This window comes from Malaclemys terrapin, chromosome 1, assembly GCF_027887155.1.
Source record: "Malaclemys terrapin pileata isolate rMalTer1 chromosome 1, rMalTer1.hap1, whole genome shotgun sequence".
NCBI lineage: Eukaryota > Metazoa > Chordata > Testudines > Emydidae > Malaclemys > Malaclemys terrapin.
The window spans coordinates 295,399,013-295,420,515 of NC_071505.1; the positions used below are offsets into that span (position 1 = coordinate 295,399,013).

General features: G+C 41.8%; 1 protein-coding gene across 5 annotated transcripts in view; it reads left to right on the forward strand.

Annotated features, from left to right (window-relative positions):
* FNDC3A (fibronectin type III domain containing 3A) overlaps nucleotides 1-21,503 on the forward strand; it is a 185,962-nt gene that overhangs the window by 14,923 nt on the left and 149,536 nt on the right. For 4 of the 5 annotated variants that reach the window (XM_054014852.1, XM_054014842.1, XM_054014869.1 and 1 more), the window contains one exon: nucleotides 4,116-4,241. In XM_054014852.1, coding sequence (XP_053870827.1) covers nucleotides 4,143-4,241 — 99 coding nt within the window. In that variant the 5' untranslated portion in view covers nucleotides 4,116-4,142. Of the gene's footprint in view, nucleotides 1-4,115; nucleotides 4,242-8,011; nucleotides 8,202-21,503 lie in introns of those variants that run through there. The other variant, XM_054014834.1, reaches the window with a different exon arrangement.

The following is a 21,503-nucleotide window of genomic DNA, read 5'->3' on the forward strand; positions in this document are numbered from 1 at the left end:
TTGTCTACATGGGGAGTTTAGTGCAGAGTAAGCTAGTATGTGAATTTAAGGTGTACTAGCCACTCTGCACTAACTACTTACAGACCCCCTTACTTCCACTCGTACTCGTCGTGCACTAGCTACTCCATACTTGCTGCTCTGGGCTTTTTCCCCTGTAAGGTTTCTGTATGCTTACAGCTCTGTGTTCCAACTTAAGCCCAGAGCAGATTTACAACAGAGTTTCAGCCTGGGAGGAGTAAATAAGTTAAAATGGTCAGTTGTGTTGGGTTTTTGGACAACAAATCTATTTTTATATTGTAGGTTGCATAACATCTTTTCAGTTGGTCAAATAAGTATCTCCAGTATTTAGCTGTAGAGGGTTGAGAGCCATTAAGCTGTCTTTGTCAATTCTCATGTTAGCATAAGAGCTTTTCCCTTGTTTGATACTAACAAAGACAAACCTGAAGTGCACTGAAAGGAAATTGTATTAAATATGCTGTGAATAATGAACATCAGCACTGTTGTACCTCACTATATAGAAAATATATCTGTGCTGGAAGAAGTTTAAACTAACATTGATAAAACAGGAAGGCTAGGTTAGCTGGATAACCTAGAAGCAGGAGAAAAAAAAAACAAATGAAACCATTCCTGGTTATGTTGCTCCTCAGATTATTAGAATCCACTGTCAGCACAATGGCAAGGATGATGGTTGCTTGCTTCTGAAAGTCCTTTGAGTCTTTCTGAGGTGTTCATTGAGTAGATAAATACTGGAGAATAAGCATAGTTTCCTATATAGGAAGTAGATAGAAAGTATGAGTTAGTTGTGATGACTCTAAATATTGACACGCTCTAATCAAGGCTTTTTAGGAGGGAGGTGTGTGTTTTACTTTTTTGAAATAAATCTTGAATAATTTTGTGCATTTCCTGCTCATTTCAAAATATGCTAACGCAGTGTGAGTTTTTAAATTCAATTTAATTTTTGTATTGTGACGTTACATTCCATATTCTTTATGGAAATATGCTTATGATATGGATATGGCATAACAGATATATTTATTCCCCTTGACCTGTCAGTCACCCGCGAAGGCACTGAAAATGCGCCTTTCAAAAAACATTTCTCCCTTGGCTTCTGTGACTGTCCCTCTCTTGGTTCTTATCCTACTTTTCAAATCATTCCTTCATCGTGTCCTTCAGAGGGTACTCCTCATCCCACCTCCAACGATCTGTGGGTGTTCCATAGGGTTCTGTCCTTGGTCCTCTTTTCTTCTCCCTCTAAATCTTATCTCTGGGTAATCTCATCTGCAGATTCAAATTTAACTACCATCAACTGTGTGGACCTTCGCTCCAGATAACTCCTGTTATCTTCTGTACAAATTAAAATCTTGGCCATCTCCTCATGGATGCCAAGCTTAAATATGGATAAAATAGAGCTGTTGATGTGCTCCCTAAAATGCTTCCTGCTACTTCTTTCTCGATTACTGTAAACACCACCATCCTGCCTATCATTCTCTTTGATGTGGACTTCTCTCTAGGTCCCCCCATCCAGGCTATATTTAAGTCTTGCAGTTTCCTTTCTGGATAACATCTCTAATATATGGCCTTTCCCATCCATCCATTCATTTAAAACTCTCGTCTAGGCTCTTATCTTGTCTCTCAATTACTGCAATATCCTTTTTTCTGGCCTTGGTAAGTGCACTCTTGCCCCACTCATATGTTCAGAATGCTGCTATAAAGATGATCTTCCTAGCCCATCACTTTGACCATGTCACCTCTCTGCATCCCTCCACTGGCCCCCACTACTCTGTCATATCAAATATAAGCTGTTCATCTTCACTTTCAAACCCCTGACCTGTCTCCCCGCCCCCCTATAATATCTCATTGGCAATCAAGAGTCGACTCTTGCGTCCAGACCATGATACTACCCTTTATTGCCCACTTGTTAAATTTTCAAACAAGCACCTTCATATTTTCTCCTGTGCTGCCCCTCAGGCCTGAAAGGAGCTCCCTGTAAACATCTGCAAAGCTACCTCATTCAAACCCCTCCTTTTCTGTGATGCTTACAAAAAGATTGGCAACATTTAAGTGGTGGATACGCTGAGACCACTAAACAATGCAATCATGTTGACTAATATTGTCTCATTGTTTTTCTGCACTTCACCATCTGACTGTATCCATCTGTTGTCTCATTTTATATTTTGATTTTAAGCTTGACCATGGGCAGGAACCATCTTTTTGTTCTGTATTTATACAGCATCTAGCACCGCAGGGCACTGGTCCAAAACTAGGGCACCTAGATGCGACAGTATTTAAATAAAGAAAGAAAAGACAGAATGAATGGACATTAGATTACATTGTACCAGTGCTCTTGTTTATAATGAAGCTAGACATTTGTGCACTTTCAAGACTTTCTAATGCAACATAGTGCCCTTAGATGAGTTGTCAATGAGAATTAAACCTTGGACCTCTGGGTCTAAAACCATTAGACTCTACTGACTGACTTACAAGGCTGACATCTGTTGGCTCAGAGGCTGCAGTGAACTCAAACCTCTGTGGTTCAGCCACCAGAGGGGGCTAGAGACCTACAGAGTGTAATTGTGGGTTATGCTAGCACAGTGGTTCTCAACCTTTCCAGACTACTGTACCCCTTTCAGAAGTCTGATTTGTCTTGCCTACCCCAAGTTTGACCTCACATAAAATCAGCTTACAAAATCAGACCTAGAAATACAAAAGTATAACATACTATTACTGAAAAATTGCTTACTTTCTCATTGTTATCATATAATTATAAAATAAATAAATTGGAATATAAATATTGTACTTACATTTCAGTATGATCCTTGAGGCTGTTTTTTCACTTGTGGGAATTGTCTGAAGCTCAAGCCCTGCCACATGGAGCTGAAGCATGTAACTTAACTTCGTGTGGCTGCCTGTGGTGTGGGGCCCTGTTCCACTACCCTGCTTGCCACTGCCTAATGCAGGGGAGGGCAAACTACGGCCCACGGACTGGATCCGACCTGTCAGGGCTTTCAATCTGGCCTGCAGGATTGCCAGCCCCGTGGCGCAGCGGGGCTAAGGCAGGCTCCCTGCCTAGGTAGGTTCCCTGTCTGCACAGGCCCCGTTCGGCTCCTAGAAGCGGCTGGCACCACGTCCCTGTGGCCCCTGGAGGGGGTGGGGGTAGAGGGCTCTGTGTGCTGCCCTTGCCTGCAGGCACCACCCCCCACAGCTCCCATTGGCTGGGAATGGAGAACTGTGGCCAATGGGAGCTTTGGGGGTCGTACCCACAGATGAGGGCAGCACGCATCGGAGCCGCCTGCCCCACCCCACCCCACCCCCAGAAGCTACTGCCGGACATGCTGGCCATTTCTGGGAGAGGTGCGGGGCCAGGGTAGGCAGGGCATCTGCCTTAGCCCCGCTGTGCGCCACTGCCACCCCAGAGCTGTTTGAGGTAAGTGGTGCCGGACCGGAGCCAACACTTCAAACCCCTCCTGCACCCCGCACCCCAACCCCCTGCCCTGAGTCCTCTAAGCCCCTGCTGCACCTCTCCTGCACCCCAGCCCTTAACCCCCTCCCGCACTCCACACCCCCTCCTGCATCCCTACCTCCTGGCCTGAACCCCCTCCTGTACCCCAGCCCCTTGTCCTGAGCTCCTTCCTGCACACTGCACCCCAACCCCCTGCCCCAGCCCTACATTCATGGTCCTGCTTACAATTTCCCCACCCAGATGTGCCCCTTCGTCCAAAAATTTTGCCCACCCCTGCTCTAATGCCAACTTTGCACTTGCAAGCCCCCCAAACCCATCCCATAACTCCGTCCCCATGGGCTGCAACCCCCAGGTTGAGAAACAATTATCTAGATGAGTTGAGTATCCCCTGGATGACCTCTGAGTACCCCCAGTGGTACACGTACCCCTGGTTGAGAATCACTGTGCTAGCATTCCAAAATAACCTTAGTCATATTTATGGAAAGGTCCTTTGAGATGTTATGAAAAATATTTATACTGGTGCATTTAGTTATCTTGTTAACTTTACTTTTTAACACTAAAGACTATTTTAAAGGATACTTACTATGAAATCAGTTTTCATTTATTAAAATATATAACATGCACATTATGTAATTTTGGTAGTTTTTCTTTACAGGTGATCCTGTGAATTAATGTTTCAAAGATGGCAGAACACCCGCCACTACTGGATACCACTCAGATTATAAGTAGTGAAATTCCTCTTCTACCTGCCCCTATTGTTAGTGGGGATGGAGCACAACAGGTAAAGAAACTTCAACACCTTTGCTTTCTTTTATGCCATATATACAAAAGAAATGTGGTTATGTACCAGCTGAAGAGGTGGGATATTTGAAAAGCTCCAAATCCTGAAAAACACCAAAATGCTCTTTAGCAAAAGTCTTGAAAATAATAGTCACACCATTCCAGTATCTCTTGAGAAGTCAGTGTAGATTTAGGCTGACTGTTTTTTGTTCACTTTTTAGGCTGTGGAATAGAGAAACTGCAGTCTGAGTACTGCAGTTGCGAGATTCTGATCCTTTTCTTGAGACATTTACATTGCCTATAGAGATTGTAAATATTTCCAAAAACTTTTTGATATTTAAGATGAGCCTGTTAGCAATTATCATAGAGTTTAAGGCCAGAGTGGACAACCAGATCATCTAGTTTGATCTCCTGTGCATCACAGGTCACAAACACCACCCAGCACCCACACACTAAACCCAACAACTGAAATTAGACTGAAGTATTACAGCCCACAAGAGACTAAACTGGTGTGTGCCACAGGTAGAGAACAGGCAGTACCGAGATGCACCAATGCCAGAGTTTCTTGAAATGGCAAGGAATTGATTAAGTGAGATATACCCAGATAATCCCCACAAATAACCCACATCACATGCTGCAGAAGAAGGCACAAACCCTAGGTCACTGTTGATCTGACCTGGAGGGAAATTCCTTTCGAACCCCACATATGATGATCAGTTACACCCTGAGCATGCAAGCAAGAACCAGCTAGCTAAGCCCATGAGAGAGAGAATCCTCAGTGCCACCTCAGAGCACTGGCCTACCCTGTCCTATGTCCCATCTCCAGCCATGGCCATCTCTGATCCTTCAGAGGAAGGAGACAAAAAAAAAAAACAAAAAAAACCCCCAAGAATACATTGATGGGTGAGGAGTGTGTAGAAATCCCATCCTGATCCTTGCAATTGACCTGTTGACGCCCTGAAGCTTGAGATTTGAGGGGCACAAGACATACATGAGACAAGACCCTCAGAGTTGCCAAGTCCTGCCCCCATGATAACATGCAACCCTGTCATATAATCCCATTCATAAATTTATCCATTTCTCTCTCAAAACTAATTAAGTTATTTGGCCCCACAACTCCTATTGGGAGGCTGTTCCAGAATCTCACTCTGAAGGTTTCTAACCTTCTTCTAATTTCCAGCCTGAATTTGGTCACAAGCAGTTTATACCCATTTTGTTCTTGTGCCAACATTGTCCTTTAGCTTAAATAGCTCTTAACCCTCTGTGATTCCCTTTTCAGCCGCCTTTTCAGTAGGCTAAAATAAGCCAAGCTCTTCCAGTCCCATCTCATAGCACAGGCCCTCCATTCCCTGGATCATCCTTGTAGCTCTTCTTTGCACCTGTTCCAGTTTGAATTAATCTTTCTAGAACATGGGCAACCAAAATTATATGCCATATTCCGAATGAGTTCTTACCAGTGCCTTGTACAATGACATTAATATGTCCGTGTCTGTATTGAAAATGCCACGCCTGATCCATCCTAGGATCACATTTGCCTTTTTTGCAGCTGCATCACATTGGTGACTCAGTCATCCCGTGATTAACCAACGCACTCGGGTCACTTTTCTTATCTGTCACAACTGATGAGCCCACAGCTTTTTGTAGATATTCTTATTGAAGCTTAAACGCATAACCTTGCACTTTGTACTATTGAATTTTATCCCATTTCTGTGCACAGAGGGTGGCGGCAGTCTTCCTCACTGCAACCATTTCTGTTGCCATCTTCCTGGCTTTATATTAGCCCAGCCCACACCTACTGAACTAAGCTTCATCTTCCAGTCAAGGGTTGCTTCTCCAGCCTGATCCCTGCATGTGTGGCATTTTACATTAATTGGCCCTTTCTTGGCTTACTTATTCCTTTCAGAAGTGATGTGTGGTAAACATCCCATCACACTGGCACAGTCTATACCCTGGTAAACCCATGTTGCATTACATCTGGTTTTCTGTTTACCTCTATAAATTTAATTATTCTTTCCTTTGCAATTTGTTCTAAAATCTTGCATACTATTGAGATCAGACTAACAGAGCTGTAATTGCCCACAAGTATATGTACAACATTAGCTATTCTCCTGTCATGCAGTAGTACCCCAAATAGATTTATTCAAAATCTTTGCTACTAGACTAGCAATCTCATGTGCCAGTTTTTTCAGTATTTTGGGGTGGAAATTGTCTGGTCCCTCTGATTTGAGCGCATTAAACTCTTCAAGTTTTTCTTCCACCTCTGTTGTGGTCATACCTATTTCTATGCACTCATTTCTATCAGCCATCCTGCCTTCGTACCCATATTCCATATTATCCTCCTTATTGAAAACAGAGACATTGTATTAATTTAGTTTTGGGGCTTACTTAGATTATCTTTAAGCTTCTCCCTATCCACACTGCACACAGACCTCATCCTTCTTCATTCTATTTTTATATAACTAAAAACCTGTGACTACTTATATTAATTTCCTTGGCAAGAACTAATTCAGCCTGGCTTTTAGTAGTTCTCACTTTATTCATACAATTTCTAACCTCCAAGATATAGCTGTCTTCACTGATCACTTTTTCCATTCGCCATGGGCTGTTTACTCCTAATAACCTTTTTGAGATAATTATTCAGCCAGATGGTTCTGGAGTCTTTCCCTACAAGTTTTTCCCCCCCTTGCTTGGGATGCAAATTAAAGATAATTTGTGTATAGTTGATTTAAAAGAAATTCCAAGCCTCCTCCACGTTGAAGCCCTTGAGCTCTTTAGTCCAGGTGACTTCTTTAATTCCATTAGTTTCCCAAAATCTGCCCTTTTGAAATAAAAAACGTCCTTGATGACCCGGTTTTGATTATCCTTCCATTTAATTTAAACTGAATCATCTTGTGATCAGTCAATCCAAGGTTATTTCCTATGACCAGCTGTGATGATCGGTGTGACACAGGTTTTCAGTAGAGACCTTACATGACATGCTTTGACAAACTATAGAGACCAGACCCAGGGAATCCCTATGATCCTAAGCACTCCTGTGCCCTCTGCCAGTGGATCCCAAGAGGTCCCTGGGTCACATCAAGTAATGTTTCAAAAAACCTGGTACCAATATAGATACCAATTTTGTTGCTTCAGGAAAGTACTGTATAAAACCTGTTAATGGTTCCTCAAAACTAATAAAGAACATAATATACTTCTTATCAAGCCAGCAGAAAATGTGCACTGTATGGAGCAATATTATGCCACAAGGGAGAAGGACTGCATGACCTATTGACAGTAGATCTTTGCTACAATAGACACTTCATATTCAGTTTTTTCTTCATTCTACATATGTTTGTTTTTGCATTAATGAAAAACAAGATCCCTATACGTGTCTGTAGTAGTTCCGGGGTGGGGCTCGTCCCTTCCTGGGGCGCCTGGGAGCCAGGCCGCCCCGCTACAAAGCTAATAACAGTTAGGGCCCAGACCTTTGGGCAGGGATTGAGCACACAATTGACAGTTCAGGGCTCAGGCCCTTAGGCAGGGACTGAGCACACAATTAACAGCCCCGGCCCTGGATCAGGGCAGGGCAGCAAACCAATAGTCAATCAGCGGCCCAGGCCTTGTAGCGGGGGCTGGGTCAGTTTGGGTTAGCCCAGGCCCTAGGGCAGGGCGGGGCAGCAAACAAATAGTCTGTCAGAGGCCCAGGCCCCTTGGACAAGGAGGAGGAGAGACTGCCACCTGGCGCGGGGTGGCAGGGGCGAACACAGGCCCACCCACTCCACTGTGTTCCAGTCCGGGGCCCTATCCACAGCAGTCCGTCTGCCGCGCAGTCAGTGGGGATCCTGACCGCAACACGCTGACATGGGTTCGGGGTCTGCTATCCCCGGGCCACTTCCCATCTCCTCCTCCATGGGTACCTGTTCCTCCTGAGTTTCGTCTGCTGGGTCGCAGATCATGGGCTCCTCCGGGCCCCGAGCACCAGGTAGGTTTGTCGCTCCCTCTGGGCCCTTGGCGGGGGGAAGCTCAGACCGCTCCTCTGGATACCGGGCTCTCGGCAGGCTCGGCCAGTCCTCCTCAGGATACCGGGCTCTCGGCAGGCTCAGGCCCGCGGGAGCTCGGGCACCAGCGTCTGTCCTCTCCCGCTGCCGGCCAGCTACTGAGCGCTGTGGCCTGGCCTTTATACTTCCTGTCCCGCCCCTTGACTTCCGGGGGGCGGGGACAGGCCGCGGTGGCTCCGCCCACTCTGGCGGCTGTTCTGGCTCGTCGCTTCCAGGGGCGCCTGGGAGCCAGGCCGCCCCGCTACAGTGTCCAAAACAGGCCCATTTGGGGAATGCTTGTGAATGCTACTTCTAGCCTTGGGAGAGGGATCATGCCAAAGACACAAAGGGATGCTGTCATGGGTGACCTGCATATGCTCCAAGAGTAACAAGGGAAATGGGAGTGGAAAGAAATTTAAGAAGAGAAGCCTGGTTGCTTGGCTTTAAGGGGAAATGGAGTGAACTAGCCAAACTAAGATCCAATATGAGGTCAAATTGGGATGAGAGCTGAATGAGGCTTAAATGAAGAGGAGGCGGAACTGTTAAGTGTTATGGTGAGTGTATGGACAGAAGAGTGTGGGGGAAGAAAATATGATTTCCCGTTTACTGTGTCTGAGAATGTCTTCTGCCTGGTATTAAATACATTTCAGAATTTTTACCTACATTGTTTAAAAAAGATGGCAATTATAATATAATACAGGCAGAAATTATTCTGAAATTTTAAAACAGCTTTTATTTAATAAAAATACTTCTGCTTTTGGTTAAAAGTAGTTAAAACTGTAAGCCATCCCTGACAACTAAACAACAACCCGTTAAGCAAAAACTTGAATAAAAGCTATGGACATATTAAAGTTTACCTACTCACTTTTCTCTCTAGACATTCAATACTTCTGCTTAAATACTTTCCTCTTTTCATACCCTTTCTTCACATATTTCTCTTTCTTCCTTTACTTTTAGGTATCTACGTAAGTAACCTCTCTATCCCCTCCAAAAAATGAGGCTAATCAATCTGCCCTTTCATACAGCTTGTTTAGTAATGACCTCCAGGATTTGAAGAAGTTTCTATTTTTGAATGTCCTTTGGGGGAAGTTTTATTAAAAGGAAATATATTCCGTTATCTTTTTACTAAGCAAGAAAAGAATTTGAACCAAGAACCACACTAGAGATTAAATTATGTCTCTTGTTAATTTTTTTAGAAGTAAAAAGTTTGTAGTTTATACAGTATCTATCCTTAGAGAGTAGCCATGCATACAAACTGGATATTACCTTCAGAGGACAGTTAACAGATTTATTTAAAATAATTCTACAAAATATGTTAGCTAGGTTTTCAGTTAATAACAGTTAAGGACCGCTAATACCACTTTTTCATTTCCAAGTTCCAAGTTATATAACAGATTTGGCTCCAATTTAGCATCTCACAAAAATTAGCAAAAAACTTTTATCATCAATTGATTTGACTTTGTTTTTCTTTTGTCTGTGTAATATAATACATGACCCTTAAATAATTTGGAAATGTATTTATTCAGTATCAGGAACTGGAACTTTACTGGAAACATTTATTACTTTTCTTGTAGTGATTTAGTTAATGCTGATTTCTAAATACTTATGTTCGGAACTTACAAAAGCCAGGACGTTCAGAGTTGTAGCTACAACTCTATCATTAGCTCATCCAATTGAGACCCCATGGTACAAGAGCTTCAGAGCATTGGGTGATTCTGCGAGTTTTGGAATACATTCTAGGGTGACCAGATGTCCCGATTTTATAGGGACAGTCCCAATTTTTGGGTCTTTTTCTTATATAGGCTGCTATTACCCCCTGTCCGGATTTTTCACACTTGCTGTCTGGTCACCCTATTTTATTAGTTCATAAGAATTTATGAGTATCTCTTGTTTACATCAGTATAAGAATATCCCTCTATATACACTATAGTATTTTGCTGAGTTATGTATGAAGCATCATAGATTTAACTCTGAACTCCATTGCTGTTATGTGAAGGTATCTGTTTCAACCTAAACATCGTTTCACTGTACTTTTAATCAGTTTCATTGTTTTTTAAAGTTGTGGTATAACTTGCATTAATACTGGTTTTTGGTATTGTGAAAGATTTTCCTAGCTTTACCCTTGTAATGTGTTCTAGTGACTGCAGTGAGAACTTGTGCCATCATTATGCTGATAAACATGGAGCTATACACAATATCCTGAAAACTAGCTATTTCACATGCTTAGCTGCTATTCAAACAAATATTTTGCCCATTTCAAAAACACTTTCACCAAATTACTACAGAGTTACTCCCTCATTCTACAACAGAGTTATAACAGAATCAGGGGATCAAGTTATAACAATTGTAATTTCTAATTGGGACAGAATTTTACTGTGTCACTGCAACCAAGCTAAAGCCTTGGATTGCCCATATCATAACTGGTCCCCAGACTCCATTATAGTTTTATTGATATGGCCTCTGTATTTTAAAAGAAACAATTTTTATTCCTAGAGGCCGGCTACAGAAATATATCTAAAGCCTGGTGGGAAGGAGCTTCAAGTTACTCAGATAATTAAAAATATATATTAAGAACTTTTTACATTAGAAATTGACTATGCAATGTTTACCAGTCCTTCATAGCAAATTGCCATGATTTGGAACATCTGAGATCCTAAACACAGAAAACTAACATTACACAGGATGCAATCTAAAATGTATTAACAGACTATGAAGAATCCATTTATTTGGTTATTGTTTTAATGAAATACTTTGTTTGTGATTTCAAGTTATATGTAGTTTATGCTCTTTCTAGTGAAATACAAAGTTGAGTTGCCAGGTGGGTCAATATCATACAGTTGTTTCCTGAAATTTTGTAAATATTCCTTTCAAATCAATTAATTTCAAATATTTCAACGGGATATAAAATGTTTTCCTCTAACCCTTAACTTTAGAATAGCTACACAAATATTCACATGTAAATCTCAAAAGATGAAGGGCAAGATGTTTCAGACATTTGTGACAAAGTTCCTCCTCTATCTTGGTGGGTCCTGCGCTTATTGGCAGATTTTCTTGCTTCAGAGATTCACCATGTGGGTTGGGGAACAGCCCAGAGACCTTCCCCTCTGGAAGAACCCACAGTCCAGGTCAATTGGGAGGTTTAGGGGGAACCCAGGCCCACCCTCTACTCCGGGTTCCAGCCCAGGGCCCTGTGGACTGCAGCTGTCTAGAGTGCCTCCTGTAACAGCTGCATGACAGCTACAACTCCCTGGGCTACTTCCCCTTGGCCTCCTCCAAACACCTTCCTTATTCTCACCACAGGACATTCCTCCTGGTGTCTGATAACGCTTGTGCTCCTCAGTCCTGCAGCAGCATACCTCTCACTCTCTGCTCCTTGCACCTCTTGCTCCCAGCTCCTCACACTCATACCACAAACTGAAGTGAGCTCCTGTCATAACTATAAAGGGAAGGGTAACAGCTCTCCTGTGTACAGTACTATAAAATCCCTCCTGGCCAGAGACTCCAAAATCCTTTTACCTATAAAGGGTTAAGAAGCTCAGGTAACCTGGCTGACACCTGACCCAAAGGACCAATAAGGGGACAAGATACTTTCAAATCTTGGGGGAGGCTTTTGTTTGTGTTTTTTGTTTTGGAAGTTGTTCGCTCTTGGGACTAAGAGGGACCAGACATCAATCCAGGCTCTCCACATCTTTCTGAACAAGTCTTTCATATTTCAAACTTGTAAGTAAACAGCCAGGCAAGGCGTGTTAGTTTACCTTTGTTTTCTCAACTTGTAAATGTACCTTTTACTAGGGTGTTTACCTCTGTTTGCTGTAACTTTGAACCTAAGGCTAGAGGGGATTCCTCTGAACTCTTTAAGTTTGATTACCCTGTAAAGTTATTTTCCATCCTGATTTTACAGAGATGATTTTTACCTTTTTCTTTAATTAAAAGCCTTCTTTTTAAGAGCCTGATTGATTTTTCCTTGTTTTAAGATCCAAGGGGTTTGGATCTGTATTCACCAGGGAATTGGTGAAGAGTCTCTTAAGGCTACCCAGGGAAGGGAATTAGCATTGAGAGTGGTGGCAGCGGACCAGATCTAAGCTGGTAGTTAAGCTTAGAAGTTTCATGCAGGTCCCCACATTTGTACCCCAAAGTTCAAAGTGGGGAAGCAGCCTTGACAGCTCCTTTTAAAAACCCAGGTGCCCTGATTAGCCTGCCTGAATTGATTCTAACAGCTTCTTCTTAATTGGCTCCTAATTAGCCTGCCTGTCTGAACTGGTTCTAGCAGGTTCCTGATTACTCTAGTGCAGCCCCTGCTCTGGTCACTCAGGGAACAGAAAACTACTCATCCAGTGACCAGTATATTTGCCCTCTACCAGACTCCTGAACCCCACTGGTCTGGGTCTGTCACACATTGAATGGCCTAAGCAGGCTAAGGTTGTGAGATCTTCTGCCGGGTAGGATGATTGATTTTTTTTTTTTTTTTTTTTTTAAGCAAAAATCCTGGGAAGGATACAAAACTTGAACGATTCAGACAGTCTTGTATTTACACTTACAGATTTACATTCTGTCCCATCGAAACTAAAGTAGTAGTGTTTGATACACATTGGGAGTTTTGTGTCCATTCATATGTTACTCTGCTAGACAGAAACGTGCATTTGACTTCTTTTCCTGAATTTGTCCATAATACCTCTGTCCTCTCTTCAAATCCCTCTTCAGGACCCACTTTTACTGTGATGTTTACAGCCATTGCCAGCAAATAAAGATTGGAGAGGACCAGCTGGGTACAATTGACATTGTTTATGGTGGGGGGGAATCAAGCATAATATGTTTTTATCCCTCTCTTTCACCTGTAGTACATTGCTTGTTTTCTTATTCCTTAGACTGTGAACTCTTTAGAGTAAAGACTGTGTGACCAGCATATACTTGGAGACTCTCTATTTGCTATCATATAGTTTGTATGTGAGAGAGAAGGGTATCTTTTGTCATGTAATTTAGACCTCTATTGGGCACATGAGTCAGAATTTTCTTCTGATCACTGACTCAAAGCTTGAGTCTATGCTCATTGAAATCAGTGGTAAAGCTCCCATTGATTTTAATGGTGCAGGATCAGAGCCTCATTCTTTTGAGGCTTATTTATCTAGAATACAAGACAATAGCAAGTGGACAGGGATGAGGCTCTGGAGAGAACAACCCCATAATTGAAATGCATTTATTTTATCTTCTAGGAGGAATTTTTTTGTTTCTTATTAATAGTGAAGATTAAATTAATTTAATTTATTAATATAAAAAGATTAATTGCTTACAATTTTTCTGTATTTTATTCCTGTGATTACTAATCTGTGGAATAGACATGCATTTTTCCTAAGGATAGGATCAATACTTTGAGAGAGAGAGAGTCTTTCAAAATGTAAGATTTTTTTCATGTGGAAGTCAAGATTAAGATGCCTTTGTTTACTGAAAACTAATATTCTAAAGAACTTTGAAGAGTATCCCAGAAGGGAATAAACTTTCAAATGTAAAATGAAATCCAAGATGATTAAGACTGAGCATTTGTTGCGTTAACATGAAGCAGCTTTAATGCATTATAAATATGAAAATATAACTTTATGGTCTAGCAAATTAATACAAAATTGCTCACATAGCATATTCAAATGAACATACATATAGTAGTGTACTTACCTCAGTGTGGAATCATTTGATTCTCAAACTGTACAGTGAAATGAGACCACTCATTAAAAATAGCCAAATAATTTAAATTTCCTAATTTCAGGCATTACATTAGGAGCCAGATTGTGATACCTTGACGCATGCTGAATTGTACCATATATGACAGATAGACTCATGAAAGTCAATGAGACTATTGTGCAGGAATATCTTATTCAAAAGTGAGCAAGGGCATTACTACTTGGCCAGAAGTGATCTGTTTTTAAACAGGGTTTTACAGAACCTAACAGGAATAGAAATGCTGTTATTAAATCATTTTATATTTAAAATAAAATTGTTTTTAAAATAGAATAAAAAAGGCTTTGCCGAATAACTGTATAATTTACCATCTCAGCCACAAAATCTGTTTGCCTGCCTTGTACAAATATGATTATGAAAAAAATGATATTTTACTTGGCCTGAGTTAGTGGGATAGTAGATATTTGTGATGCTGTTTATCTGCAGCCTTTTTGAACACAACAACCAAAAGGTAAATGTTCATTTCCCATGTTAAACTGCATAAAATAGTAAACTATGGTTTAGATTTTTGAAAATGTAGTTTCTGGGAGGAGCTCTGGAAATTAGGCAGTAACTGATTACATTGTTGCCGGTATGTGCACTCTGATCACCTGCTGTTTCTCTCTGTTATCTATTACCTCACATGATATTACCTGAGACATGATAGGATTTTTGTCATGCATTGTCATCACAGAGTCAACCAGTCCATTCTTCGGTGAGCCCCTCCTGCCTCGGTTGTTCTGTGGGATAGTCTCACTTTCCCAAGAGGGATAGGAGCAGGGGTGAAAAAGTAAATTAATGGGCTTACCGGTACACATGGTGGCCGGAGTCCTGGGCAAGGTGGGTGGGTGGCGCTGGGCCCCCGGAAGGGGCGGGGCTGGGGCCAGACTCCTCCAGCCAGCCCTTCAGCGCTGCCTGGCCTGCAATTTAAAGGGCCTGGGGCTTTGGCTGGTGATGCGGTAGCAGCAGCGGTGTCTGGGAGTCCCAGGCCCTTTATATAGCTGCCGGAGCCCCAGGGTAGTGGCGGGAGCCCTGGGGCGGCAGGGGCGATTTAAAGGGCCTGGGGCTCCGGCTGCTGCCGGGAGCCCCAAACCCTTTTAAATTGCCGTGCCCCGGGGCAGCTGCCCCTTTTGTGCCCTCCCTCCCCCCGCCCCCCATCAGCGGCCCTGCTGGTACAGTTGGCTGTGTATCAGCTTTCTTACCAGATCGCCATACCTTACCGTACTGGCTTACTTTCACCTCTGGTTATGAGACCCCAAAAGATGTAGTCTCACCATAAATAGACATTGGGTAGGCTGCCCTGTTCCTCCTGCAGTGTGCAAAGGCGCACACACTGGGAACAGAGCAGTTAGCTGGTGGAGACACAGTGCCCCCACTTTTTTCCCAACTAATCCCAGTTCTGATGGAATTCCTTAATGCTGTGTGTGAGGAATCTAGGTTGGTGAGGTTACCAGGCCTTCTCACCCCCAATTCCAAGCTCTACCCAGATTCAACTCAGGCTAGTGGAGCAGGGCTGGCAGCCTCTGGCTTTTCATTGCCACACAGTTCTGGAAAGTTCTGAGAAGGATGAGTGCTGTTCAGAGAGTGTTGTTCTTCCCTTGCCTCAAGAGGAAGCCGATGTCTTGGCTAAAAAGAACTTTAACACACTTGAAGCAATGCCCAAAGTAATGGATTTTGTCCTCTGCACAACAATATTGCAGTGCGCTCTTCATGAGTGTAAAGGTTCACCTGTACAGAGCTCAGTGAAGGAGTAGGATGTAAATTGTTAATTCTTTGTCTCCAAACTCTGGATTTGGATTTTTTAGCAGAGTCCCAGATGCCCCAGTGGTAGATCTTCCACTGATCAGTTGTGCTTCATTAATATATCTTACACTAAATACACTATTGCTATTTAATATGGTTAAATACTTGGCATCTGGAAACATTCATGTTTATGTCTGTTTATATAAAACATGCACCTGTCCAGTTAGAAATACAGGGCCAGATTTTCAGATGGTGTAAATCAACATATATTTATTGGCTTCAACAGCTAAGGATCTGGCTCATAGTGTATTAATAACTTTCAAATCAGTACCAAACAAGGATAAATTCTGTACGTCAATTTGTAACTGAAGTCACTCTTACAGTAAATTTAAAATCAGTTTAACGATGTTATTAAAAATGCATCCAGTATTTAAAGAAAATGGTATTTATTTTGCCTAATTAAGGATGTCCTATGAAAATCACAAATAGCTACATTTAACCCTAAAAGACATAAGATTAATACTGTTAATACAAACCTTCAATGAAGAAACAGCTTGTGAGATATTACAATAATAAATTACTATTCCACGATTATTTGCCTAATTAAATATATTGTACATTAATGCTTCCAAAACTGTTAAAATTCATATCTGACAAAGAACTTATATAAAAGATCTGTTGATTAAAACATAATTATTCCATTGTCATAATGATCAGTAGATAGAATCTTGTAATTATTTTCATTTCTGTTTATTTCTACCTATGGATCTAAGTTTGTAGTGGAAAAAATGCACAGTATGCTGCTACGTAAATAATACAATGTTCAATTTTTTTTTCTACACTTGGACTCTGATCCTGCAACTGTCTCCATGTAAGCAAACCACTGAAGTCAGTGGTGTTCCACAAGGGCATAGGGCCTTCTCTCTGTGCAGGATCCAGTCTTTATTTTGCAAGTGGTCTCAGCTAATTTTAATATAACATCAGTTGTGTTATCAGTGTAATACAGAAACTTATTAATTATAGAAAAATCAAGTATTTAACTGAAGAATGATCCTGTTAAATGATTCTGCTATGGTTGAGATTTGCTTTCAAAACCATGTTGACTGGGAAACTTTCTCTCGCTCTTTCTTTCGAGTATGAGTTGAGGTGAAAACATTTGAATTAAAAAGGAGCCTTTAGCATTATCAGGTCTCCAACTTCGTATTTCTGCAAGAAATTGCTCTTTTAAGATTCATAAGTTTTAATATTAAAAGCTGTACCTAGGTGGTATTGGCCTGCAGTAGTAGAAAGAATAATCTTTCTAATCAACAGAGCAATACAAGATAGATATAAAAATGACTGTAGTACTTCAAAGGATATCTACTTTATTACTCTGGCCTTTTTATTAAATTTTTAGTTATAAAGTATGTTTCAATGTTCAGAGTTAAGCAGAGATGCTGGTGAATATTTAAACTAGTTTACATCTCATTTGTGATGTAAATTCTAATTAAATTCTAATTTTGACATTTTTCTTGCTGAAAAACATATCATAGATGAGCGATACTCAGACCTTAGTGATCAGCATTACCCAAAAGAGCGACAGTAGTGTGAATTCATTGTTTCATTTACTATTTTTATATATATAATTCCCCAGCGAAATGACTGACCAAGTATTCTACAATTGGTTAATAACATAATAAATGCATCCTGATTGATTAATAACTTGGTTATTGGTTAATAATTAAATCACACAGTGTTTTAATATCATGTGCTGCACTTACGGTTCCCAAGCCTCAATCTGAGAATCACTGTGATAGATCATCATGCTGTAGCTTGCTTTGTTTGTCCTTTTCTTGCTGCTTAAAATCAGACACAATAATACATGTTATATTAGTCTCTCTCTTTTTTTTTTTTTAAGAGAACAAAATCTGTGCTTTTAAAAGTCAAATCTAGCAATATATAATTTTAGCACAATTGAGACAGCATCTCCCCAGGTGGTGTTCTCCTCTCCCCGTTCTGTGTTCTGCCTTCATGAAGGACAGCTGCAGCTGTTTCCTTGTCTTTTATTTCATCATTGCTTCTATTGTACATGATACTTTGTGTTTAACTTTATTTTCTGGGATTTGCTGGGGTAGATTTTAGTTGACAGAGAGAGAGGAGAAACTGTCTTCATAATGTGGAAAAGATCTGGAATTATGGTGACTGGGACCTTTCTCCATAATACTCTCCTAGTACTGCCAATCCTATATTAGAAAGAACTCCACTTTTAGGGTACTGGGTATGGTGGGGAAATGCTCTCCTGGTAGAGGAGATTTTTATAGATGATATTTACACTACTGCTTTCCAATTGAACTCATATTCTGGGGAAACTCTTGAAATATATCAGATTAAAAAATCTAAGTGCATGTACTTGACAGATTTTTTTTTTCTGTATTTTTAAGACATTTGCAAATCCACAAATGACTTTTTTCTTTAAATGAGGATTTTCTCTTCCAGCCAATTCTGTCCTCCTATACCAGTGGTTCACAGACTTTTCACATCGCACCCTCCCAACCCCTGTCTGCACTCCTCTCCCACTGGGAGCTGTGGTCAGCAGCTGGGGCTGGGAGAAGGGCCATGGCTCCGGGGGGGTGGGGAGGGATGACAGCGGTAAGGGGGCTGGGCCAGGGGCAGAGCCGCAGCCAGGGCTGTGGCTGAGTGTGGAGCCACAGCCAGGCTGGGAGTCAGGGGCTGATACTGTAGCTGCAATTGGAGCAGCGCTGGGGGCAGAGTGGGGCTGGGTGGTGCTCCCTCTTCCCGCCCTGCAGGACGTGGCTCAGGCCCCTTTGTGCCCCTATGAATATTCCTCCACACCTCCCTAGGGGATGTCAGATGTCATAGTGAGCAGATGTCATAGTGAGCTCATACTGTCACAATCAAGTCCATGGCCACAACAGTGTCATGAATCCACAATTTTGACTTCCTTGCAGGGAAGGGAAGGGAGAGATTTTACATATACCTGTGTTTATGAATCCACATGTATAACCTTTTAGGCTTCCTTTTTCCATACAGTCAAATGTGCCATTGGAAGGAGAGGTAGAGAATACAGGTCCATCTGAATGGATCTTGCATGAATAATTCTGTTACCCATGGTGTATATTAAACATATTATAGGCAGCACAGGTCCACCATTTCCCATTATAAGATTCTGGTTTCAGTTGCTTATAACTTTGCCAAATTTAAACTATTTTGGCTGAAATTTTCCATGCCAGATGTTTGCCTCAAGCTTATTTTTTAAAAGCATTAGCTAAAATGATTCAGCCATTTCAAGAAACACATTAGGGAAAATATGTTTTTCCCATATTAAAAAATAAATAAATATAACTCTTTTATTAAGAAGCTCTAGTGCTACTTCTTTTGGAGCAGGAACTTGAAATTTGGCAAGAACTAAAGAGCTAGGGGACGGAGCAAAAGGGTCTGTAACCACTAGAGTACACTCCCCTGTAGAACCTGGAATTGAGCCTATCATTCCTGAGTCTCAGCATTCCTTTGCTGTGAATAGCTGTGAAGCCCCCAGACAAACTGTCTTCATTCACCTGTAGTGGCAGGTCCACATAGAAGATAAGTCTTCTATTGTCATCATTTCCTCTGTTAGCTCTGGTAGAAGATTGCTGTGGAAATAAAGATTCCAGCCCTTCTGGTAACACAAGTGGGGAGGTCAATACAATTTTACATAATGGAATTTTTGTTTTCTAATTTTTTCAGTTTTTAAAAAATGTAGTAAATTACATCCAAAATAACTATGTTAAAAGGTCCACTTCCTAGACACCACGGTGCAAATAAGTGACGGTCACATTAACACCACCCTATACCAAAAACTCATCGACAGCTACGCCTACTTTCATGCCTCCAGCTTCCATCCCGGACATACCACACGATCCATTGTCTACAGCCAAGCACTGAGGTACAACCACATCTGCTCCAACCCCTCAGACAGAGACCAACACCTACAAAATCTTCACCAAGCATTCTCAAAACTACGATACCCGCACAAGGAAATAAGGAAACAGAGCCAGACGTGTACCCAGAAGCCTCCTACTGCAAGACAAGCCCAAGAAAGAAACCAACAGAACTCCACTGGCCATCACATACAGTCCCCAGCTAAAACTTCTCCAACGCATCATCAGTGATCTACAATCCATCCTGGACAACGATCCCTCACTTTCACAGGCCTTGGGTGGCAGGCCAGTCCTCTCCCACAGACAACCTGCCAACCTGAAGCATATTCTCACCAGTAACTACACACCGCACCATAGTAACTCGAACTCAGGAACCAATCCATGCAACAAACCTCGATGCCAACTCTGCCCACATATCTACACCAGTGACACCATCACAGGACCTAACCAGATCAGCTACACCATCACCGGTTCATTCACCTGCACGTCCACCAATGTAATATACGCCAACATAGGCCAACAATGCTCCTCTGCTATGTACATCGGCCAAACTGGACAGTCCCTACGTAAAAGGATAAATGGACACACATATTAGGAATGGCAATATACAAAAACCTGTAGGAGAACACTTCAATCTCCCTGGACACACAATAGCAGATTTAAAGGTAGCCATTCTGCAGCAAAAAAACTTCAGGACCAGACTTCAAAGAGAAACTGCTGAGCTTCAGTTCATCTGCAAATTTGATACCATCAGCTCAGGATTAAACAAAGACTGTGAATGGCTAGCAAACTACAGAAGCAGTTTCTCCTCTCTTGGTGTTCACACCTCAACTGCTAGAAGAGGGCCTCATCCTCCCTGATTGAACTAACCTCATTATCTCTAGCCTGACTAGAGATATTGCATATTTATCCCTGCCTCTGGAAATTTCCACTACATGCATCCGACGAAGTGGGTATTCACCCACGAAAGCTCGTGCTCCAATACGTCTGTTAGTCTATAAGGTGCCACAGGACTCTTTGCTGCTTTTACAGATCCAGACTAATACGGCTACCCCTCTGATACTATGTTAAAAGAATGTTAACGTTGCAAAGTCAAGCACTCAAAAATTAGGAAATGTCAGAATTAAGGTTGCCTGTGCAAACTCAATTACATGATCACATACTATTTTTTTCCACAAGACTGCTGCCACCTGACTCAGGCTGTGGGGCTTTATAATGCGGTGTAGACGTTCCAGCTCAGGCTGCAGCATCAGCTATGGGACCCTTCCACCTCAGAGTCCTAGATGACATGAAAAACATCTTTATTCACATAAAATCACATTAAAAACCACTAACATGTTATAAAATCACAATATGTACACAATAAAATGAAGCAAACACATCTTAAGTGAACATTAAACAGGGATCACTAAAACATCATCATCAAGTTCATTCAAAATACTGTTAACACACTAAGTCAACCAAAAAGAGTCCAGGTTGCAAGTCAGTTTATAAAGAAGTGTTATCAATCAACAGCTGAGCCACAATCAGTGCTCAGAAGAGCCCTAGCACATCACACTGTTCTACCTCAGCCATTCTGTTGAGATTTCAAAATGGCTAGTTTTGCCTGATCCAGCGAAAAGTTAGCAGGCAGGAAAGCAGCTGAATGTGAGCACTGTATCTCATTTGGAGAACAAATTAGGGGTTTGGGGAAGGCCAGTCTCAAACTGCTGAAACTCCCCCAAAAAGAGGGATCGGTTGGGAGCAGTGTAGAAAAAAATGAAACACTGTGTCTGAAGCCAAACAGAAGGAGCACTGTGCAGACACCCCAGGGGTAATATGGTATTCAAAATGATTGGTTGTTGTGATGCTATGCAGTACCCTTCTGTTAAGGTTCCTTCC